Here is a 24,898-nt window from a genome sequence, read left to right on the forward strand (position 1 = left end):
CTTAGGGAGAAAACATTCAGTCTTTCATCTTACGTAAGATGTTAGTTGTAGGTATTTAAGGATGCCCTTTAGCAAGTTCAGTAAGTTCCTTTCAATTCCTACTTTGAGGTTTTTTTTAAATCACTAGTGAATGTTGAATTTTGTCAAACGCTTTTTCTAAATCTATTAAGATAATCATATGGGTTTTTTTCTCTCTTCTGTTGATATGGTGAATTACCCTGATTGATAGTGGAATCTTGAACTAGCCTTGCATTTATAAGATAAACCCCACTTGATCAGGATAAATTATTGAGGATTTTTGCACCTGTGTCCATGATGCGTATTGGTCAGTAGTTTCCTTTTCTCTTAATGTCTTTTTCTGATTTTGGTGTCAGGGTAATTCTTCAGAATTGCTTTTATTTCTTCTTCAAATGCTTGGTAGAATTCACCAGTGAACCTTATGTGCTTAGAGTTTTCTTTGTTGGAAGGTTTCAATTAAGTACTCAAATATTTAGTAGCTGTAGGACTACTCGGTTTATCTATTTCTTCTTGAGTAGATTTTGGAAGTGTGTTTCTTTTAAGGAGCTTGTCCATATCATGGAAATTGTTGAATTTATGAGCAGAACAATGTTCAAAATGTTCCTATTCTTTTAATACAGTAGGATTTGTAGAGGTAACCCCTAATATTGATGATATTGGTAATTTGTGATTTCTCATTTATTCTTAATCCGTCTGGCGAGAGGTTTATTGATCTTTTAAAAGGACCAGCGTTTGACTTCATTGATTTTCTCTACTATGTTTTTATTTTCATTTCACTGATTTCTGCTCCTTTTCTTCACTGTTTCCTTCCATCTGCTTGTTTTTGGTTTAATTTACTCTTGTAGATTCTTAAGGTAGAAACTTAAGTTCTAATATGAACATGCAAATGCTGTAAATTTCCCTAACCTTTCTGCATCCCCAAATTTCGATATGTTGTATTTCCATTTTCATTAAATTAAAAATGCTTTCTAATTTTCCAGGTTACTTCCTCTTTGACTCATGTGTTATTTTGAAGTGTATTGCTTAATTTCCAAATATTTAGGGATTTTCCACATACCTTACTGTTCATTTCAGGTTGAATTCTATTGGGGTCATAAAACATACATTTTGTGAGTTCAATTATTTTTAGCTTGTTTAGGTTTGTTTTATAGCTCAGATGTGTCTATCCTGGTTAAGTTCCATGTGCAACTGAAAAGAATGTGCAGTGTGCTGTTGTTGGGTAGATTTTTAAGTAAATATCATGTAGGTCAAGCTGCTTGATGGTGTTCTTCAGGTCGTGTATATCCTTACTAATTTTCTTTGTCTACTTTTTTTGAGAAAGGAGTATTGAAGTCTCCAAATATAGTAGTAGATTTGTCTGTTTTTCCTTTCCGTTTTATTAGTTTTGCCTCTAGTCTTTGAAGCTCGGTTGCATACAAATTCAGGATTGCTAAGTCTTCTTGGTGAATCGACCACTTCATCATTATATAATGTCCCTCTTTATCACCAGTTTTATTTCTTGGTAGGATATCTACTTTGTCTGATATTACTACAACCACTCCAGATTTATTTTAATTGGTGTTTCCATGTATATAGTTTTTCTTTCTTTCTTTCTTATTTTTTTTTTTTTTTTACTTTTAAGCTGTTTATGCCTTCATATTTAAAGTGAGATTCTTTTGGACACCATATAGTTGGGTCTTGCTTTTCATCCAACTGATACTCTGTCTTTTATTGGTATGTATAGACTACTTACATTTAATATAACTATTTATATGATGGGATTAAAATCTACCATCTGCTAATTGTTTTCTATTTGTTACCTCTCTTATTTTTTCCTTTTCTCTTCTTTTTGCCTGCCTGCTTTTGGATTAACTTGGTATTTTTATTACCTAATAAATAATTACATTATTTTTTTCCACTCTTGCCTTATTTATATCTCTTTTTCAAACTTGTTTAGTGATTGCTCTGAAGTTTAAAATATATATCATTAATTAATTATAATTTGTCTTGATATATACTGTATCTTTAGTGCCATTGTAGCTATTTATTTTACTCTCACATATGTTTTAAGCCCACAATAAATTACTACTAATTTTGCTTTCAATGGCCAATTATTTTTGAAAGTGAGTCAAAATAAGAAAATATACAATATATTTACCTTCATTTTAACCATTTCCAGAAATCATCATTTCTTTGCATAGATTTAAAGTTTTGGTATCTGTCTGATATCATATTCCTTTAACATTTTTCATAGTTCAGGTCTGATAGTAATGAATTCTTTCAGTTTTTGTCTTTCTGAAAATGCCTTTATCTTGCTTTCATGTGTAAGAGCTATTTTCACAGGACATAGAATTCTGGGACAATAGTTTCTTCTACCAGTACTTTAAAGATATCACTTCATTACCTTCTGGCTCACATAGTTTCTTATGAGAAGGCTGCTGTAATTCTCAACTTTGTTATCTCTATATATGTTGTATCTCTTTTGTGTGTCTGTAGCGCATAAACATTCTATACTCCCATGCTAGCCCACGTTCAGCGTCTAACAATTCATTAAGAAATTTTAGCTGAATTTTCCTTACCCAGTTGTATGATGTCCATTGTCTCTTTCTCTCCTGCTCTGTCACAGATGAGACAGCGCTCACATCCTTACTCCTTGGAAAGACCCATCTGTTCTTATATTTCAGATTGCTCAGTTTCCCTCTGACCTCAGCTTTCTTGTGGGCTCAAGAAAAGTTATGATTTTGTAGTTTATTCAGCTTTTTCTTGTTCTGAGGTGGATGTGACGTTCTTTCCAACTTTCTACTTCCTACACATAGCAATCCCTGTGGCCATTTTTAATCCACAAATATTGGAGAGATGCTGAGAGGTAGGACAGTTTTCTTTTTGGTGACTTGTGGAGGGAGGGACCAGAGGATATCATAGCCAGAGTCTAGAGTATATGGGGAAAGAAAACATGATTTGGAAGAGTAGACTTGAGAGATGTGAATGGCTTTTATGTTTTTTTTCATCTCTGCCTAATGAGATGAGCTTTAGAAAAAGAGAATAATGAAAGGTGTAGTAATTTTTAACAGGACCATGCTCTGTCTATCCCACGTGTTCTGTGCCAGGAGACCCTCGTCTTTGTTTCTTTACCTTGAGCTGAAGGATCCTTTGAGCTTCTGTCTCTTACTTTTGAAACAAGCTCTTAAGGAACCAGGACCTTCTTTTGCACGCTGAAGAAAGTTTGGTGGCATAGTCAGTGGGCTGGTCCTCTCTTTAGAGGCCACTGGGGTTATCATCCTTAAAAAGCTAGCCATGTCACATCACTGCCTTTTTCAGAACCATGGGGTTCCCCATTGCCTATCTCATCCATTATCAACCACTACATTAGGCATGTGAGGCAATCCCCAAAGTGACCTGTCCACTTCCTCAGCCCAAGACACCCATATCTAGCCACGCTCACTATTTCTCACCATTCACCAGGTTTCAATACCATGCCTTTGCTCACTTCATTTCCCCAGATAAGAATGCCTTTCTCAAGGCATTCCCTCTTCCAAGGTCTACCCTTTCTTCCAGACCTAGTCCGAGTGTCTCCAGCTCTGAAGCCTTCCATACTTTCCTAGGGCAGAGTTGCTTGTCCTGCCCTCTGTGTTTACTGCTCCAAAGAGTGATTTGCCTGTTTCAGTTCCATGAGTATCTCCCCCAGAATGGGACTTCCTGGAAGGCAGGCCATTTGGCACGTATATAATTGGGTTCAATATAAACTGTTCAGTAAAATAAAGAAATGGAAATAAATAATGGAATAAACATTTGAGTGGAATAAAGAAACAATGGAAACATTTTAAAATGGTGGCCTCTGCGACAAAGACAAATTTAGTCTCCAAATGAATAAACAGCAATACATTTGAGAGGGAGATGATTTTTTTCATATAAAAGATAGTTTGACTTGAAACATATTGGTATACAATGAGGGAGGTGGATTTCTAGATGAAACCTTGTCTTGATCTCAAATATTGGGTAATTGGAAGAGAAGTCAGAGAAAGCTTTCGTTTACTATCAATCTTAGGATCTCTACGAAAGGCTCAATCGTGGAATGAGATGATCCAGTCCACCTTTCTGCCTATGCCTTAAAGAATTCTCCAACAGAAAATGAGAAACAGCCCAATTTTTTTCCTTTGTAATGCCACTATTAGCTTCGAAAAACATTCATCATACTTTCCTGTTCTCAGCGCTGTAATTGCCTGTGAATCGTGAGTGGCAGCTAAGAGTTTCTTTTTCGTCTCTCCTCCCTGCTGTGCCTCCCACCATTTGTTTTGCTGTTTCTGATGACTGCCTTGGAACAGTGCCTACTGCGCCCCCACAGAACGTGCAGGCGGAAGCTGTGAATTCCACAACCATTCAGTTCCTTTGGAACCCTCCACCTCAGCAGTTTATCAACGGCATCAACCAGGGATACAAGGTACATGGCCTCGGTTTAGAGCCTCTGGGTGGCTGTCGTGGTACATCATGCTCTTGTGGTCAGTGAAGAGGCCGCTCACCTCTCATTTTACCAGGAACCCGTGGCATCAAGCTACAGAGCATGTTGACCTTGATGGGGTCACGGAGGTTTTATCAACAGCTATACTGGCTCAGAAACTCAAATTACTAGTTTTCAAGGGGATGGTTCACACATAACAGAGCCATTTCTTACAAGAAAGACCATTCACTTTAAAATTGTCAGTGGGAGATCTATCTCGGCTGATTGGAATCAACATTCATACAAACTACTTCTTCCTGGAAGTGAGTCCTCTCAGAACACAGACTTAGAACGAGGGACGCTGGCTGCAATTGAGTGACATTTCTATGAAGTAAGGACCTTTATTTCTCCCCTCTCTCTACTTTAGGTAAAGCTCTGTTTATAGAACTGAGACCAGTTGATTGAGGGTACCTACCTGGATTGATTTAGAGACACTGACAGATTGCCAACATCCAACCTCTCTCCATCCTTAGCTACCAGAGTATGTTACCTTCATAAACATAGAGTTTGTCTGACCTTTTAGATCACCTTCTCCTGGGTGGACCCGGGAGCCCATCTTAATTTTACCTACAGCACATTCACTAACCTTCTGCAATGACCAGTAAAGTCAGGGAAGATCATTGTAGAGAAGAGATTCCATCTAGTTTGCTTGAATACTCGGTAATTTCGAATTCAGAGTGTTATTTCTTCAGACACACAGTTCATTTTTTTTCCATTTGGATTCAACTTATAAAACACTTTTTTTTTTCGCTAGAAAGGCAGACATAGCTAGAAATTTACCCCTCCTTTTCTTTTACCCCCAGAGGTATCTATGGTCAGAAGATTTTTTGGTAAGAAATCATATTGATCAACCAAGATGATTTTGCCTTCTTGACTCTCCTGTCAAGTGTTATTGGCAAGACTGGAGTGTTCATTCCATGGCTTAGTTGTTAGTTTTATCTATATAAATACACTTTTGTGTCCTGCAGGATGTCAACTTTCAGACCTAATTAACCCTGGAAATGTTTGGTGTCAAAGGAATTAAAAGTCACACTCATGGGGCTGGCCCCGGGGCCGAGTGGTTAAGTTCGCGCGCTCCGCTGCAGGCGGCCCAGTGTTTCGTTGGTTCGAATCCTGGGCGCAGACATGGCACTGCTCATGAAACCACACTGAGGCAGCGTCCCACATGCCACAACTAGAAGGACTCACAACTAAGAATGTGCAACTATGTACCTGGGGGCTTTGGGGAGAAAAAAAAAAAAAAAGGAAAAAAATAAAAAAATCTTAAAAAAAAAAAAAAAGTCACACTCATATGTAATGTTGCCCAAACATTAAAACAACTTCCCTTGGAATATGTATATGTACCATATTTCCTTACAATTGTAATCGACCTCCTAAAATCCTTCTCAGAAAACTAGTGTGATAGAAATTATAAATAATTCAGACTGTTCCCATTGAGTCAAGGGCTTCCTTTTGAATCAGAGTAGGTGTCTATCTAGAAAAACATTTGTATTTATCTTTCATTTTACTGATTCAATTGAATAACAGATGGTGTTGTCTTTATTCCTTACTGTTAAAAAAATGCATGTTCTATAACACGTTTAAGTGAAGAGAAGCTGAACGTTTGAGGAGTTTCGGCTATTCCAATATGAGTTAAAGTAGATACTTATATAAACATACATAAAATATATAAATATACATATTTGTATTCGGTAGTCTATGAGGTATCCTTTAAACTCAGTATTTTTCAGTGAGATTATAAAATGTAGAGTTTATGGAGTTTCTCAATTATGACTTTACTTTCTTTGAAAACAGTGTCATTGTAAAATAAAACTCCGATGCAGACTTGAGAGTGAAGACATGCAATTAACAAGGATTGCTTTTTCAACCTCTTCCCTCCCAGCTCCTAGCGTGGCCAGCTGATGTCCCTGAGGCCAGCACTGTAGTCACCATTGCTCCGGATTTCCATGGAGTCCACCATGGGTATATAACTAACCTGAAGAAGTTCACGGCTTACCTCACCTCGGTCCTGTGTTTCACCACTCCGGGGGACGGGCCTCCCAGTGCGCCTCAGCTCATATGGACTCACGAAGACAGTGAGTAATCCTTTGCCCTGTGTCGTATCAACAGCCATAAGTCAGTTGTCAAAGAGGTTCGGACCATTGCCATATCCAGCTCTGGGCGAGAGCAGAGAGGGTCATTAGGAAACTCCACGTTCTCAGTGTTCACAGTCTGCGCATCCTGGGGCGACAAGTCACTGAGCAGTATTAATACTGTTTGGCGGCAGGTGGTCTTTGGAATATGGAAGGAAGCCTGGCTAGAGGAGGAAGCTCTGAGGGCAAGAAGGTGTCTAGTTCCAGACGTGGGGTCAGCCTTTGGTCTTGCTGGACTTCCTTTTACTCAGCTTTCAAATTCTAATCCCCTTACCTTCTTCTTGAATCCCCCTCAGGCCTTCCAGCCCCTGCTCTCTGACCCTCCCCAGGGGCGTTTCATTCCAGCCCCTCTAAGCCCTGGACTGTCCATTATCCCCATCTGGTCAATTCAAACCAGCTCTTCTCTGCTCTCAGGCCAACTGATGCTTCTGGAACACATTATCTAAGGAAGTCATCCTGAGAAAATGATCACATATGTGCACAAAGATTTATATACAGGGAGATCATTACAATTATTAGTAATTGAAAAAAAAGGGAAACATTCAAAGCTTCCAACGGGGGATAATTGAAAAACTTATGGGATGACAATACAGTAAATATTTTGTAATTATTTTTAAAAGTTTTGAGAGAAAATAATCATGATCTACTGTTATGTGAAAAAAAATAGTATACAAAACTATATGAGATCCAAATTTTAGAAAAATGCACTTGTATAAAACTGTATGAGCTGAGAAAAGATATTGAAGGAAATATGTCACAATTTTGACCGTTATTATCTCTATGTGGCATGATTATGAGTATTTTTTTACATTTTTCTTTGTATTTTTCTGCATATTCTCATTTCTACAATGAGTATGTACTCCCTTTATAAGAAGGGTTATAACTAGTATAAGTTAAAAAAAAAAAGTGAGCCAAGGTTGCCACTTTTCTCTCCTCCAACTTCTTCCTCTCGCAACTCAGCTGGACTCTGTGTGTGGTCCAGCCTTCTCTACTTATCTCTACTTGGTGCAGTGGCCATTTCTCTGCTGTCCTGCTCCCTGAGGCTCTCAGCTTCCCTGTCCTCTTAGCAGACGGCATTTACAGAGGTCAAGGCCATCCAAGATGAGCTTCCTCACTTTCCCCTTCCATCTCAGAGTTTCCCTTGTTCTTATTCTTGCTTATCTTCCCTCTTCTCTCAGAGGATGAAGAGTCTGACCTTTTCTCAACCCACAGATATACTCGGGTCTCCCTCACCTGACTGTGCTCCCCCTTGAGTCACCCAATTAGCTCCTTATTTCCTTTCGGTGTAATTGATTACTCTGACCTCCTAACCTCTGACACTCCCCATAACCCTTGGCAGCCTGGCTTTCACCCCACCACCTACTGTAACCGTGTGCTATTGGCTTAAGGTTGTGTCAAATTAGTGACACAGGAAGAATAGAAATGGATTTCTTGAACTTTCAAGACCAGTGACCTTCCTTAAAAAAGATAAAGTAGAAAGTAACTCTGCCACTATTAACTGATCCTGGAAGTTCTTCTCATACACTACCTTTGATCTACTCTCTGTTTTTTGTTTAACTGAAATTTCTACTGAGATAGTTACAGATTTACTTGCAGTTGTAAGAAATAATACTGAGATCCCATGTACACTTTGCCCAGTTTCTGCCAATGGTAACATTTGCAAAAGTATAGCATAATATCACAGTGAGGATATTTACACTGATAAAACCCACCAATCCAATTTAGATTTCTCCAGTTGTATTTGTTCTAGTGTGTATGTGTGTGTGTATTTAGTTCTATACAACTTATCACGTGTAAGTTTGTGTATCTACTACCACAATCAAGATGCTAAATGGTTCCAACACCGCAAAGATCTTTCTTGTATAGCCATACCCACTTCCCTCCCTTCCTCCCTTTCGAATCATATGCCTTTTATTTCTTTTTCTTGCCTTATTGTAGTGGCTAGAATTTCTAGTACTATGTTGGCTAACAGCGGTGAGAGCAGACATTCTTGCTTTCTTCTTGATCTTAGAAGGAAAGGATTCAGTCTTAGACTGTTGAGTATGATCTTTTTTAGCTATTCTTTATCCAGGTGAGGCAATTCCCCTCTATTACTAACTTGCGGAGAGATTTTGTCCTGAATAAATGTTGAATTTTTTCAATTTCTTTTAATATCAATTGATATTAATTGATATTGTTTTTTTAGCTTGTTGATTGATATGGTGGATTGATTTTTAAATGTTGAACCAATCTTATACACTTGGAATAAATCCCACTTGGTCATGGTGTATAATTATATTTTTGTTGTTGGATTTAATTTGCTAATGCTTTATAGAGGACATTTTGCATCTAAATTCATGAGAGATTTTGCTCTGTAGTTTCACTTTCCTGTACTACTCACTGTGTTTGTCTGGTTTTAGTATCACGGTAATACTGGCCTCATAAAATAAGTTTGGAAGTGTTTTGTGCTCTTCTGTTTTCTGGAAGAGATTGTGTAAAATTTGGTGCTAATTCTTCTTTAAATGTTCAGTAGAATTTTCCAGTAAAATCCTCTCAGTCTGGAGATTTCTTTTAAGGGAGCTTTTTAAATATAAATTCAGTTTCTTTAATGGTTATAGTGCTATTCAGCTGTCTATTTCATCTTGGTTGAGTTTTGGTAGTTTGTGATTTTCAAGAAATCAATTCTCTAGGGGCCTGCCTGGTGGCACAGTGGTTAAGTTCGCACATTCTGCTTCAGCAGCCTGGGGTTCGCTGGTTCAGATCCTGAGTGTGGACCTACTTGACAAGCCATGCTGTGGCAGGCATCCCACATAAAATAGAGGAAGATGGGCATGGATGTTAGCTCAGGGCCAGCCTTCCTCAGCAAAAAGAGGAGTGGTGGCAGATATTAGCTCAGGGCTAATCTTCCTCAAAAAAATAAAAATAAAAAAGAAATTTCAAAAAAGAAATCAATCCTCTAAATTGTTGCGTTCGTGAGTGTACGATTATCAGTAATACTCCCTTATTATGTTTTTAATGGCTGCAGGATATTTAGTCATATTCCCTATTTCATTCCTGATATTCGTGATCTGTTTTCTACTAGTGTTTTGGGTTTGTTTTTTTTTTTGTCATTCTTCCTAAAGATTTATCAATTTTATTGATTTTTTTGAAGAACCAGCTTCCTGTTTCATTGATCTTTCTCTATTGTGTTCCTATTTTCAATTTCTTTGATTTCTGCTCTTATTATTTCCTTCCTTCTACTTGCTTTGGGTTTATTTTGCTCTTCTTGTTTTAATTTCTTGGGGTAAGCACTTAGATTATTGAATTGAGGCCTGTCTTCATTTCTTATGTAAGCAATTAGTGCTATAAATTTTCCTCTTCATGCTCCTTTAGCTGCATCCCACATTGTTCAATATTTTATGCTTTATTTTCATTCAGTTCTATGTATTTTTATTTCCTTTGAAACTTCTTCTTTGACCCAAGGATTATTTAGGAATATGATCTTTAATTTCCACGTTAGACATTTTCCTATTGTCTTTCTGCTATTGATTTCTAGCTTGATTCCATTATGGTAAAAGAACACACTTTGTATAATTTCAATTCTTTTAAATTTATTGAGGTTTGTTTTAAGGCCCAGGATATGATTGATCTTAGTGAATGTTTTATGAGTACTTTAAAAGATAATGTATATTCTGCTTTTCAATCATAAACGTTGTATACCCCTCATCAGAGTTTAGGATTAAAGGAGAAAGTTGATCAAGTTTAGCCTTTTCCTTTTTTAAAAAAAAAAAAATTGTGGCTATCTCATCAAGCCTGTGCCTATTGTACCTATCATAATTATAGTGGATTGATTCATTCGTCCATCTGTCCAACATACAAACACGCATATGTACTTACATTCAAATGTTCGTAGAATGCCTATTATGTGGGAGATAGCCAGCTGGGTGTTGAAGGGTTTGCAGAATAAGTAAGCACAACCTCTGCCTTGAGAGCTCCTAGCCTCATTGGATGTGAGGTGGACACGACTGAGGTCAGTGCCACTGAGGAAGGAGGTCTGTAGAAGTGGCTGTGGCAGCTCAGTGAAGAGTGACAGCAAATGCCTGGGGAGGCAGGTCAGTCTTGTAGAGGAGGTGACAATTGAGCTCAACCTTGATAGATGGACTTTTCATGCAGAGAATCGCTGAAGACATTCCAGGTAGAAGAAATAGAATCCATAAAGGCAAAGAGCATAGAAAAGTGCTTGAGAAAATGTGAGGTATTTAGCATGTCTGTAGCAGAGTGTATGGAGGTGGGGGTGGGAGCTGATCCAGAAGAGTCTCAGTGGCTAAGTTAAGGCTCTTGGACAAGGACGTCTAGGAGTTGGGGAACCACAGAAGTATTCGCATTAGTGGTGTTGTTTGAGTGGCTCTGTGGCTTCAAAAGCTCTGTCTGGGGGCTTTGTGGTGATGGATTGGAGAGAAAGGTCAAGGAATCTGGGAAGAAGCCAAGAAGTTATGAGAACCTAAACCCAGGCAGGGGAGACAGCACCAGGGGGAGATTCTAGAGACGTGTCACAGAGAACTGGGGGCTAATTAAATTTAGGAAATGGGTAGAAGGAATTCTCTAGGATGACTCCACACACTTTGGTCTATGTAACGGGGTAGATGGTGGTGCCAATAACCAAATGTGGAATACAAGTTTAGGGTTAGGACGCCAGGTCTAGCCGGGACACACTCAGTGTGTGATGCCTGTGGGACATCTCGGTAGGTTTGGGAGTCCTAGCAATTAGCAATTGTGACCTTATTTTCCAAGAAAAAGTTAGGGAATATAATTGAGTATGTGGTCTGGCCACAGACGGAAATATTTGACGTCAGTTCTACCTCAGAACATCTGAGGTATAAGGTTCTTAGCAGTTAAAGCCGCTTAAGAGGATAAAGTCGCTTTGGGAATTAGGTGGACAAATTGTGTGGGGGGCTTAAGAGAAAGGAGAAGCTCCCTGGGTCTGGCACAGTCATGTGCAGGGAGGCTGGTTTGGGGAGGAACTTAGTCTTTGGGACTGAGAATCCTGACTGAGGCGAGCAGAGGTCCCATGCTGGATCTCTGGAAGAGGAAACAACTCTTGCTGGGGTGAAGGGCACATTGTCCACTCAACGTGTAGGAAAAAGCAGCCTCGTTCCTTACGTTGGTAGGCAAGGTGGGAAGGGAGGTCCCTGGTGACTAAGGGAGGTGGTAATGAATTCTGGGAGCGTCTATCAAGCGTCCCCCTCGTAGCTCTTCATTATTTGGCTGTTTTCCTCTATTTCATTTACTGAAAGAAGAGGCAGGGTCAACCCCCCAGCACAAACACAGCCAGGTCCAACTGGATATCAGGTTTGACTTTATAGAGGATATTTATTAAAAATAAAAAGTAGCAAAAGAAGAGAACTTCTTCAAATAAAAGAGAGAAGACTCTGGCTGAATCCTTTACTGAAAAAGCCCCGTTGTTGCCAGTTAAACAAACAGACAAAAACTCAGGAAACAGCCCATAAAGCTTTGTAGCCGGGAACTAGAACGTTAGATGCAGTTAGACCCACCGTTAGTCAGTGAAAAGAGGAACTGGGACTTTCCTCCTTGGGAATTGAGAAAACTGGGAGCCATGTCATCTTTGTAGAATTTTCTAACTGAACCACCATTTTCGGATAGGCAGGGAGCCCATTTATCCTGTTTAGAAGGACAAAGCATCCTTGCAAGTAGGGGCTATCTCATTGAAAGATTCAAGGTCGGGTTGAAATCTGCTCGGGGCGCAGCCTTTCAGAGAGCAGTTTGGACTTTAGGTGCTGGACAAGCGGCCTCCACTGCTCTCTCGCTGATGGCGCTGTAGCTCGTTCTGCATCCAGCCGGCCTTCTCTTTCAAAGCACCAATGAATACGAATGTGCAGCCGGGAGGGGCGGGTGGCGCAGCAAAGAGGAGACGGAATATAAATTTTAAGCCTAAGACACTGCCAGCTGGTTCCAGCAGAGTTAGAGGACAGCACATTTGGGCAGGAATCCAGGAAGCAGAAACACCGAGAATATAAAAGGAGCAAAAAGCTTTCTTTGCTGCTCTATCGATCGAAAAAAGAACAAGTCAGTTCGAAAATCCGTCAGAATGTCTTTCTGGAAACTCGAAATTGGGGGAGGCTGAGACGGTCTTGACAGCTGTTCTGTTTCACCATCTTCCACAAGCGAAGAGTGAAATTTGTCAGAGCGTTCGAGCTGATCCATAAAAAGTCTTTTGAAAGTTTTGCCCAGGTGAGTGTATTTGCGGAGGCTGTTACATTTCTCAAAAATTACAAGTTGTGTTCAGGGGCTTTGTCCAACTACCACCTGAGTGCTTGAGGTTGAATCCATCTTGAAAACTGCCGTCTGTGCCTGCAAGGCCGACCGTGGCCAGAGCAGGGTGAGGCCCATCTGCGGGAATCGCCCCAGCTCTGCTCTCCAGCAGAACAACAAACACCCTTGATCTTACGCTCTCCCATTTTAAGCTTTAAAAACTGCATTTTGTTATTATTAAACAGATCTCGGGTGGCGTGGTTCAGAGGTTCACCCAGGAGTCACGTGGCCGGTGCTCTCAGGAGGCACCTGGTGTTCCCTGCCCAGCACGGAGTGTGTGTTTGATTGACATGTGCGGAAACGAATCCGGTTCCCGTCTCCTCTCCATTCTCCTTCTGTTCCTCTTCAGTCTCCAATTCTGACTTTGAACCTCCCTTTCCTCCTCCCTGACTTTGTCTCCCGCCTATCTCCTGAAGTGGGCACTGGGAGGGGTCTGCATGGGGGGATCGTAGAGAGGTGAGCAGAGCAGGTCTGAGCCAAGCAGCTGTCCTTGCTGGTGGAAATGACGGACGCGGGTGTTTGCTGGCGCCCGCACAGGCCTGGCTTAGGAACCGGTGGAGCCCATCCCTCTTCCTTCCCCTCGTCCCATTCCCCATTCTGTCAAAAGGTTCCAGCCTCCTCCAGCATTTCCTCTTCCATCTGCTCCCCCATGTCCCACACAGAGCTGGGATAAACCAGCCGCCTGTGGGAACATCTCCCGTCACGTCTTCCCACTCCAACCACCACACGGGGCAGCTGGCCCTGGCGGGACCTGTGGTCGGAGCAGTGAGGACCCTACCTAGGAGAGCTGGAGCATCAGGGGGTGTCAGAACCCCCTGGGTGTTCCTGCGGTCCTGCCCACACTTGACTTCTCTGTCCCGCCGCCCCTCCAGGGCAGGCAGGAGTTCTGGTTGTTGGACTGAGCTCTGTGACTGTGCGTCTGGCAGTTGCTTCACCGCCCTGGGCCTGGCGGGAATTCTGCAGCTCTGAAGTGGGAGAGGGATGAGGGTACGGGGTCTGTAATGTCCCTCTGGCTCTGAGAACCCAGGACCTTGGGCCTATTGAACTCATGTGCTCCCTCTCAGGCCTAGTCTCTCAAGTGCTTTTCAAAGCAACAATAAGCTCTCCCCAGAAATGACTTTATATTCTGAAGAGATGATAACTGACAACTAATAGTAATAATAACAGCAGCTAACGTCAGTCAGCATTTCTGTGGGGCCAGGGACCTGATAATTGCTTTCCTGTTTTATTAAGTTTTATTCTCACAGTGACTGTGCAGAGTGAATTGTTTTTATTTTCCCCGTTTCACAGATGAGCAAACTGAGGCTTAGAGTGTTTAAGTAATTGCACAACCAGCAAACGGTGGAGCCAGGTTTCAAACCCAGCTCTGACTCCAGCAGCATTGAACCACAATTCTGCTATGCCACCCCACCGTGTGAGGAGGAGGGCTACGGTGCAAAGAACCTCATGGGAAAGCATGCATTTTTGCTGGAACTTTCTCACCACTGCCCTGCCCCTGTAGAGTCCTTGGGGAGAGTGAGCGGGGATTTGCAGCCTGGAATTCTTGATCAGGTCGGCAGGCATCACCCTGGGGCTGGGGCCCGCCCTGCTCCGGGTGCTCAGGTCATTACGCCCCAGGCAAGCCAGACACACAGCTGCAAAGGCACATCTGGGGACGCCGGTTGGAGGCTGCTGCTCTGCAGGGTCCAGCCAGCCTGATTGTTCTCATTAGCTCAGATCAAGGAGAGGAGAGAGAGTTGCGTATGGATTGGCTCCTGCAGGTCTCTTCAGTTCTCTACATGGCTGGGATGAGCCGAGTCAAATAATTTATGTGACTACAGCCAGGATGCCTTTAACATGTTGAATTCCCTCCTTTCTTGGGTTTTTGCTGACACTTCCTGCAGGTTTCTGGCCTCTGGCTCTGGCCCTGGCTCACCACTTCCCTTCCATAGTTAGAACTTGCCACACAAATCTTGACCAAAAGAGAATCGGGCTCTTGGGTTAACAGATGCCTTTGTTTTTAATTGCTAGAGCCGGGAGCTGTGGGACATCTGAGTTTCACGGAGATTCTGGACACGTCTCTCAAGGTCAGCTGGCAGGAGCCCCTGGAGAAGAATGGCATCATTACAGGCAAGTGTCCCTGCCTTCCGAAAAGAAAAGACAGGTTTGCCCCAGCACGAGAGGTGGGGCTGGCTCAGAGCAAACTGCCGACAGAGTGGCCGCACACCCGTGGCCTTCTCTAGCGCCACTGGCCACGTGGCAGAGAGAGAGGACTCAGCCACCACAGCCAGGAGCCTGCCACCAAGAGCTCCACCTCAACCTCGGGGCTCAGGGATTTAGTCTCCTTGAGTTGTCTTAACAAACCTCTGGGCTCCCTTCCATCAGTGAGAATCCATCATTTTACGGCGTGTTCTCTCATATGAGTTTATTTCCCTCGATTCTCATAGCAACACAGGAAGATAGATATGGATATCATGACCGTTTACAGGTGAGGAAACTGAGGCTCAGAGAGGTGAGGTGACTGGTCCTTCATTCAGCAAATGTGCCCTGAACACCTCCTGTGTGCGGGCGCTTTGCTCATCCACTGTGATGACCCGACCCTTCCACGCCGGCGTCTCCCCCTGGTCCCCCAGCGGGCCAGCGGCAGACCAGGACGAAGCCTGGGTCTCCTGACTCCGAGTGCCGTGCCCCTCACCCTCCCCACGGTGCCTCCTGGGAGGGCCTAGGGAGAGGAGAGGCGGGCGAGGGGGGAGCTGGCCCGCGCCCCAGCGGCCCCCGAACAGCCCACGCTCCCCTCGTGGCTGCGGGTGTCTCTGGGAACAGCTGACCTGCTGTAGGGTTTGTAATGATTTTATTTTATAGAAGAGGTTTCTGAAAACCTTTCAGGGTAAAGCTTAATTAAAATCTGGCTTTGGAAAAACAAGTTCTACGTTTGGTAACAGCCGCACAGGCTTTGGCCTCAGGTGAAGTTGGGGAGGACGCGGGTTTCACTGTTTCGGTCGCTCTGGGAGCCTCAGCTTCCCTCTCAGACCCTCCATTCACCACCCGTGGGCATCGCAAGACCCCTCGTGCGACTGTGGGGAGGATTCACTGAGCAAGTGGTGTGAAGTGGCCGGCTCGGAGCAGGCGTCCCTTTCCGTTCAGTAAGCTTTCCTGGAAATGTCAGGCTGGCCACTTAATATTCTTATAGCTCGGTCACCTGTTTACTGGACACGTAACCCGTGGCAGGCACTCTGGGGCATCTCACATCATGTCAGGGGCTCCAACCTGGCTGTTTTTGCAGTTGGACCCTGAGAGTCAGGAGGACCCAGCTCCTGATCGAGTCGTTTCCATCCTGCTAGTGAATCTGTTAGCAGCCTGAGCTCTGTCGTCCCTCAGTCGGTGGTTACCTTGTCCAGCCGCCCACAGAAGCCTATGTCATCTGTCACGTGCCCGCTAGTCCGTGAAGTATACTCATATCAGCTGGTGTACCTGAGAAACTGGTCATGGACTGAGATCAGGAATGACAGCAGTCCCCGCTGCCTGGCCACGAGGTCAGGGGCCCCTTCCTTCTTCCTGTGTGTCCTGGGCAGCAGCAGCAAGAGTGACCGTGGGCGCTTCCCACAGGTAGGCACCTTAGCATTACAGGATCCTGTTTAATTTCTGAACAACCACACGAGGTGCGTCTTATCACCCCTGTCTGAGACCTTGGGCAGAAATGTCCCATGGTCACATGGCCAGCAGGTGGCTGAACCAACATGGGGATCCGGGTGTCTGTATTTTTGCCTCCGCGTCATCAATGTTCTGGAGGTGGGGTTGGAACCGTGCTCCTAACCCCAGCCCAGAGGCTCCCGTCTTCCTGGGTTCACAGCAATCTTGGTATCTCTCCAAGTTTCTCAATGTACACAGGCCAAAGAAATACCTAACAGTTCTCTGTATTATGTAGTTAGGTGCAAACAATTTAATAAGTATTTATATCCTAGCAACTTGATAACCATTTGAAAAAATGATACGTATTAATTGAAAGAAAAAATATTTGTATTTCCTCCTTAAATAACCAGCTAGTTCCTGATGGGCTGTGTGTACCATTGGGCACCACCCAGCCTCTCAAACATGGAGTCAGAGTGGACCCCACCACCTATTTCCTCTTCCCCCTGGGTTTTCCTGTAGTACTTTATCTCAGCCACCGGAAACTCAGCTTTGCAAAGACACAACGTATCCAAGCGCAAGTGGCACGCTCTGGTCCTGAAGTTGTGAACAACTCAAGCTAGTGGTTCACACTGCATCCCACAGACACAGGTGAGAGGCGCCCAGCATCCTTGTGTCCCTGTGCTGTTTCTGGGGGCTCCCTCAGTGTCCTGGGCGCCCCAGCACATAGCCTGGGGACTGTGTTCCTACACTGAACTCCTCCCTTCTCCCCCATAACTCAGAAAACCTCCTGGTGCCAACCCTTCCCACTTCCTATCTGCAAAATGCTGTCTAGTCATCTGAACTCAGCCAGAACCCTGGGGCGCTCAGATCATATCACAAAGGGCCTCATTGATCTGATGCCTCCTCTGACCCTAACTTTCAAATAAAGCAAATTTATGAATCTGGTGCTACCCTCGGGAAGCTGTTTTGAAATCCCACTTTAAATAATGTCATAATTCCAGGAATGGGAAAAAGTCGCCGTCAAAATTGAATCTCAAAACCCCGATCCGCTGTGCATTCTGAAGCCTTCTCAGTATAGGACTGCAAGTGTTGAATACATAAAATAAAAAGATCTCCTACTGCAAGTAAACAGTTAAACAAAGTCTGGGGCAGGGGAGGGACATTCTAGACAGCAGGAATCCAGTTTAGTTGAATGTTGCTCTCAGCCCCACAAAGGCAGGAACAAACCAGCAAACCCGAGCAGGGAAAACACAAGACAAGGACACCAGGAACTTATCCCACGGCTACCGTTTGGAAGAACAGGTTTCCAGCTCAGACCCCTCGGGGACCAGTTCTGGTGCCTGAATTAGAGCTGTGCTCACCTCTGATTTCAGAAGTGGGACTGCGTGGGCAAGAGGCAGAGCAGTTGCATCTGTCCGGCCGGCTTTTACGACCCTGTCAACTGTGTTTCAGAAATTGGCTAGGACTCACGGTCGGCAGTCTTGACACAGAAGGACTTGCTTCCTTACAGACCCGCACGTGGAGCTCCTGCCCTGCCCTTTCTAAACACACTGCACACTTCGGTCTTGGTTTAAATCTTGAAGGAAACCCACGGGTCTAATCATTTTAGTGGAGCCAACATTTCAGGGCTAAGCAGTGGTTGCCAATACTTCCAATTTATGATCATCTGTTCTTACCAGCTAATAGGCCTTAATGAACTCATTTTCGTATTTTATTTAAACAAATACATGTAGTTACAAGCAACAGCCTATTGTTTATTGTGGAACTTGGCCTTCGAAGCTCTGGCTTTTCAGAGTCGGAGTCAGCTGGCACTGATCCTGAGCTGGGAGCTTACGGCGTGGTTGTAGCATCGAGGGGCTGGATCAGAGCTCCAGGCAGATGCTCTGCCTTTTCCTCTCGCGGCCACGTTGTCCCCATCTCGCTTTGTCTGGGCTGTGCTTGCCTTTCCCACCACATTATACAATGTGCCTGGAGTCCTGGAAGCTGCAGTGGAGGCCTTCAGCTCTCTGGTGAAGGCTGTAGAGGAAAAGGGCCTCCCTGCAGGTGAGACCGATGGCTGTTATTTCTTTGTCCTCACTGATGTCCCTCCAGTCACCTGCCTGGTGACCCCTGAGCTCAATGAAGCTCTCCCTGGCGCTGGGCGCTCTGCCCTGACAGACAGGTCGGCACCCCCCAAATCGACATGGTTTCCAGTGGAGCATGCCGGAGGGACCACAGTCTGTTTCATGCTGAAGGTGTTTTACCAAGGAGAGCAAAAGAAAAACCGTGTCTGTGGGCAAACCCAGCCTGCAAAGGCCACTTTCAGGAATTGTCATTCTGGCGCCACCGTCCTTCTGGAGCCTCCCTGTTAATGCTGTAGGCTGCTGTGAAAGGCTGCTGCCAAGGCAGATGACACTGTAATAGTTTGGTCCTCTGCACATGCCCACTTTATGGCCCAGACGCCCTGCAGAAAGCCATACTTTATCAGCCTTGGTGCACGGTGAGCACCCCCCTTGCCTCCGTTTTAATTTGGGCCCAGAAGGAGAGGGAAGCCGAGCAGGGGGCGGCCACGTGCCCGCCCAAGCAAATTGCCCATCGCATTCTCATTGTAAATTTCAGCATCTTCCACTCTCCCTCCGTAAACTCTGATTTATGAGGGCCGGGATGCAGACAGACAGTTTGTGATTGGATGTACTGCTCTCTTGTAGGGAATTTACTTCAGATCAACAGAAAATTATTTCTGAAGCTCCTCTGGTTGTTAGTCTCAGTTAGGCAGCCCTTGGGAGCAGGTAGGACGCCAACTGGAGGCGCCCCGGCTCCTGGCTCCGGGCGGCTCTCTCCTCTCCTGTCTCTCACGCTGGAGCCAGATGAAACATTCACCAGCCAGAGCTACCGTGCACATCCCCAAAAGCTGTGCATAAATCGGAGAGCCTCTTTGCCCACCACATGCCTGCAGCTCTGTCCATCTGTGTGCTGCGAGCGTGGCGTGTCGGCTTTTATTATGCGTCTGGGCCAGCGCTTCCTTTCTGCTCCTGCTTCCTTGGGCCTCACCTGAGTAGATGAGGCTCTGTAGTTATCTACAACAATTGTGGAATACTGGATTATCAGTTTTGGTTCTCGTAAATCCTACCAATGCTGCCCTACTAAGGATGCCAGAATTGCTGTTTGGGCCCCAGGCTGCCATGATGAGCAAGATGCTGTATTTTAGTAAGTTTTGATGAGGAATAGCTTTGACAAATAAAATTGTCTGACAGACAAGGCAATGACATTAAGCAAAGACTTCTCTTCCTGTACGTCCAGGGAAGACCCTGAGTATCAAATTGTTTAGAGACTTATCAGGCATCACCTACCACGGTCGGGGATGGTTTTCAAGTTTACTCATACACATCAGGACTTCGGAGAGAAGGAGGTGTGGAAGGAGGCTCTGGGGAGGCCTGAAGAGCCTGGGAAAACCCTAGAAACCCTGCCAATTTCTAACAAGTTCATGGACCTCTGCTCCTTGGTTTTCTCCTTTGTAAAATGGGGCTGATGATGGCTCCAACTTCAGAGCTTTGTTGTGAGGATTAAGTGAACTCGTCTGTGCGAAATGCTCAGAGCACCGCAGGGACATTGTAAATACTCTCTATGTATTTGAAGTTATTAACATTCATTGCCCAGAAGGGTTTTCCTTTTTTTTTTAATTGCACAGTTAATTCCAAAATTCTGAATTAGCACAAAGGGGAGAACTGATGGATTTGAGTGCATCGTGATGTTAGTGCTGGTCCACTGAGAATGAGGGAGGCTAGACATCAAGGTGGGTCCTGAGGAGGAGAGTCTAAGGTCCAGAGTCAGGGGTGGGAGTGGGAGAAGGGCAGAGGTGAGTGGTCAGCCTGTGCGAGCCCCAGGGGGAGGAGAAAGAGACAAGGCCTGACAGGCAGGGTCCTGCAGACAAAGGTGGGTTCAGTTGTCCTCACAGGCCTGGACAGAGACCCAGAAGCCAGGAGCCAACCCCAAGCAGTCAGCAGCTAAGGTAATGTGGGAGTTGTGATGTGTGCTGGGGCCCCAGTGACAGGGCCACCTCTGCTCCCTGGATGTCCTGGCCGCACCACCCCAGCTGGGGAGCCTTGGTGCCAGGCACAGAAGTTGCTGACCGTATGAGGGCTGTGGGACAGCAGACAGGCAGTGGCTTCCAACATTAATTTTTTTTTCCAAAATATTAGAGTCCTGAGACGCTCTCCTCTAAATTCCTGTTTACCTGCAAGTGCAAGTTTCTGGCTATATTTATTGCTTTCATCAGAATGAGAAGGAGCTTTAAGACCCCTCCTAGTGCTGCAGCGTCCCCGAGTTTATTGACTGGAAAGAAGGAAGAGCCAGCATTTTCCCTTTGCCTTTGGGCCTGGGAGCTCTTTCCATCACTGCCTCCCTCCTTACAAGACGCTCTTAAGCGTTCTCTAATTTTATCAACTCCCCTCCAAGGGGGCTGATTCAGGAGCTCGCTGGGTCTTTTTTCTCTGAGCCCAAAATCACGATGGAATCCGAGGTGGAATAAATAGTGATCATGAGGCCCTTCTGGGCTGAACAGAGTACAGGGGAAATCAAATTTCTCTAGGAAAACCAGAGGTCCAATGAGGGGAGATGGAGCTAGAAGCAAAACTCAGGCGCTCGCGGAAAGAGAAATGTTTTAAAGCAGGAACTTTGCACAATAAAAGCATGTCCTGTCAGTCATTTTGTAAAGGAAAAGGTCGCAGTATGTCCACAAATTGGTTACAACCCAGGAGCGAGCTACTGATTTAGGGTACTGTATCAGGAAGATATCAGCTTATAAAAACGGAAACATTGATGCAATGCATCCATAATTTGACAAGAGAAGGTTCAATCAGGCCAGCAGGCTGGCAATCGTCATTCATCATTCTTCAATGCACACCCCAGGTACTGAGGTTACCGAAACATCAGCCAGGTCGCTGTGCCCCGGCAGCTCGCTCTGTCACGGGGAAGACGGCCCCTGTGGACCAAGAGGTGGTGCCCTAGAGGTTTCTCCGGGCACACAGAGGAAGCACGCCCGACTCTAGGTTTCATTTCAGTAGGGCAGTGGCTTCTCATCACACGTCAGCAGATCTGGTGAGCTTTCCGTTGTTTCAAATCTACAAAGATAGCAGCGTGGCAGCCAGCCTCCGCCCTGGGCCGTCAGGAGACCGCACGTTAACTGTGTTCTCGCCCTCTAGGCTATCAGATTTCCTGGGAGGTGCACGGGAAGAGCGACTCGCGGCTCACACACACTCTGAGCAGCACGACGCACGAGCATAAAATCGAAGGACTGTCCTCTCTCACCACCTACACCATCGAGGTGGCTGCCGTCACTGCAGCGGGGGCTGGCCTGGCGACTTCGTCCACCATTTCCTCTGGCGTGCCCCCAGGTCAGTAAAACCGTGCTGTGGTCTCCCTGCTAGTGCGTCTTCCTGAGAGGTTTCTGACGCTCAGAGTCAACTGGCGTTTTTGTACAGAAGCCGCCGGGAGCCTTGCAAAGCGCGGTGTCAGCTTCCAGCTAAGACGGTCTAGCGATAAGTGGATGATGACCCACGTCAGCCTTGTTTTCCAGTGTTTTCTGATCCTGGCTTAACGTTTCTTCTTTCGGGGTGAGGATTGGCGAGAGTGCACTTGTGGTGAGGGAGGAGAGATCTGGATTCCACAGAGGGAGCTGGGATGAGGGCCCGCCCTCCAGGGAAACCACAAACAAGGCCCACACAGAAGGAAAACGCAGGCTTTATTTATTTATTTGAGAGAGAGAGAGGAAATAATGATATCGAAATGAAGAATAGGAAGCATAGAACTTTATCCACTCAATAGAACAATGAAAACTTGGATTTGAGTTAAGAAAAAACAATAGACAAGGTGGGAAGGCAAAGTAAAGAGACGGAGAGAGGCAAATTTAAGGGAACCTGAGGAGAGAGTGTTCCTGCGAGGCAAACCGCTGTGGTGGGGTTTGCTCCTCGGTGTGGGCGCTCTCGTGTCCTTCTGAGATTCAGGTCATCTTCCCGAATGTTCAGCACGCTCATGTCAGCTTGGGAAAATTGCTGCTCAACTTTTTCTCTCCAGTTTTAAAGTTTATGTTTAAAATGAAATTGCTTTTGCAAGGAATTCGCACATACCCGTGAATGTGAGGAAATATTGTGAGGCTATCAGTTCCGTTCTGTAAGTAAAGCCATCAGGCTCTTGCTATTTAAAAGATGTCAGTTTGCCTTATTTCGGTCTTTAAGAAAAGCGTGACTGCCTCGTTTGAAAGGCCCTGAAAGGTTGAAACCAGCATGTACCCCACATCCAGTTCAGTTTTCATGACCTGATCATTTTCTTGGGAGGGTGACACACATGGTCTGAAGAGAAGACCAAGCAAATAAAATGCACGCGGTGAGAACAGAATCCCCTCGGAAGAGATGTGTTCACCATCCCCACCTCTCCTCACAGGGGCTGCGTGCAATGGGATACCCGCGGTCCAAGTTAGATGTGGTGGCAGAGAAGGAGGAGGGGGAGGGTGTTTCCTCTCCTCGGAGCACTGTGACCTCAGAGGGTACTTTCTAGAAGCCATTAGCTACCTGCCCTGCCAGCAGGGGAGCCTTGAGCCCAGCAGTGTCCCAAAGCAAGTCTCACTGTCCACCCATAGACAGTTGGCCTTGTCCTCCCCGTAAGGCAGTGGCTCTGACACTTCTACGTGCGTCAGAATCACTGGGGATTCCTTAGAAACAGATTGCTGGGCCCGCTCCCCAGTGTCTAATTTGTGGGTCTGGGGTGACGTTGGAGAATTTGCCTCTGGAACAAGCTCCCAGGTGATGCCAATGCAGCGGGGCAAGGATCACGCTTTGAGGCAATCCGGATTTTTTTAAAGGTGTTTACAAAATAAATTTATTCTTTTAACAAAGATGTCTTTGGCTTACAGGAAGACTCATTTATCCTACATAAATAGCTAGTTCCCATAGCACATATTTAAAATATTGTTACTACTTTAATAACTAGTGAAGATGATGATGGCCTATTATTTATTTGTTAGAAATGGCTTTCGTACAGTGACTGAGGGTAACATTGGGAGCACATGCATGTGTGTGACCAGGTTTTCCCTGGGATGGTTTGGACACTGTCCACCGGGGCAGGGAAATGGGCTAGCGGGCCTCCAGAAGCATCTACCCGCAGCCTTACCGTGATGGGCGGGCCCTGCCCCAGAACTGCAGAGCGGGATCTGAGAAGGGAGATGGGCCCAGCGGTACTGAATAAAGCTCAGACGACTACATGGGAAGGAAGGGCCGAGGTGCTGTTGCTTCACTCACAGGTCAGGTCACATGCAGCTGGAGGCTGATCTCAGACATCCCGGAGCGCTCTAAGTAGTGGCTAGAAGCAAAATCGCATGATAATAACCACTTGTGGGGCTGTATTCTGTTTGCTGTGCTTGAAGTTTACGTCCATTAATGACTGAAGAACCATTTTAAGAATCCAGAGAGCTGAGAAATATAAAGAAAAGAGTCACTTGTCCCTCAACGGCAGCATTTTCTGCTTCAAATTCATTAAACTAGATGCCGAAAGGACCCTTGAGCTCCTAGAGACCCTTCCTGTGCCAATACTGCATTGATCACCAAAGTGGTTCTATTGTCTCTGTGCAAGACCTGGTTTTAAATACCCCCAGTGATGACGAGTCGGGAAATCTCTCCTCAGAAGCAGTGCAGTCTGACGGCCTTTTCTGCTACTTGTGTTGCATCTTTCTTTCCTTTGTTTTATCCCTATATCTTTCTCTAGAGTATTTTGCATTGCACAGGAGTGTAAGAGCTCTCATTTTGGACTCACAGTATTTCACTTCTCACTTGGACAGGCTTTTGGGGGAGCAGCCTACCAAAGGGTCCCTATTCGAGGAGTAGGCTCAAGCCACAGGCAACCTCAGATGATGGGGCTGGTGCACAGCCCACCTTCTCCTCCTGTAGTTGCCAGGGCAACTGAACGCAGGCAGAGTGGGAGAGGTCTCCACTTTCACCTGAATGTGGTTGTCTTGGAGACCAGACCCAAGGAGCCTAAGGCTCAGGACCTGCACACTTGCCCATGTCACGCTGCCGAGAAGCGACACACCGGCTTGTGCGCTCTTCCATCCTCTCCCTGTCCTGCTTTCCAGGGCATCATGGTCACTAGTAAAGGGAGGATGGACACTCAGTGCTTTGTGCTCTTTTGGGAGCTTGGAAGAAACATTCATTCATCCTTTCTTCATTCAACAAGTGTCTATTAATTTCCTGCTGTGTATGGTGATGAAGAAGACATGATCTGACCTTCAGAGTTTATCATCGAGGAGGCTTCATTCATATGTCTCCCAATGCCACATCAGAAGGCTAGGAGCTTAACGGGTGACCCTATTAAAGTCAGAGTCATGCTGTGGTCCTGTTCCTGGGGAAGC

The 24,898-nt window shown here is 45.1% G+C and overlaps 1 protein-coding gene across 1 annotated transcript in view; it reads left to right on the forward strand.

The window, feature by feature from the left end:
• Positions 1-24,898, forward strand: part of SDK1 (sidekick cell adhesion molecule 1) — a 625,710-nt gene that overhangs the window by 451,107 nt on the left and 149,705 nt on the right. Inside the window, exons 18-21 of the mRNA XM_046666514.1 lie at positions 4,320-4,435; positions 6,375-6,567; positions 14,923-15,021; positions 21,702-21,893. Of these exons, the coding sequence (XP_046522470.1) occupies positions 4,320-4,435; positions 6,375-6,567; positions 14,923-15,021; positions 21,702-21,893 (600 nt within the window). The remainder of the gene's footprint in view (positions 1-4,319; positions 4,436-6,374; positions 6,568-14,922; positions 15,022-21,701; positions 21,894-24,898) is intronic.

Source organism: Equus quagga, chromosome 7 (genome assembly GCF_021613505.1).
Source record: "Equus quagga isolate Etosha38 chromosome 7, UCLA_HA_Equagga_1.0, whole genome shotgun sequence".
Classification (NCBI taxonomy): domain Eukaryota; kingdom Metazoa; phylum Chordata; class Mammalia; order Perissodactyla; family Equidae; genus Equus; species Equus quagga.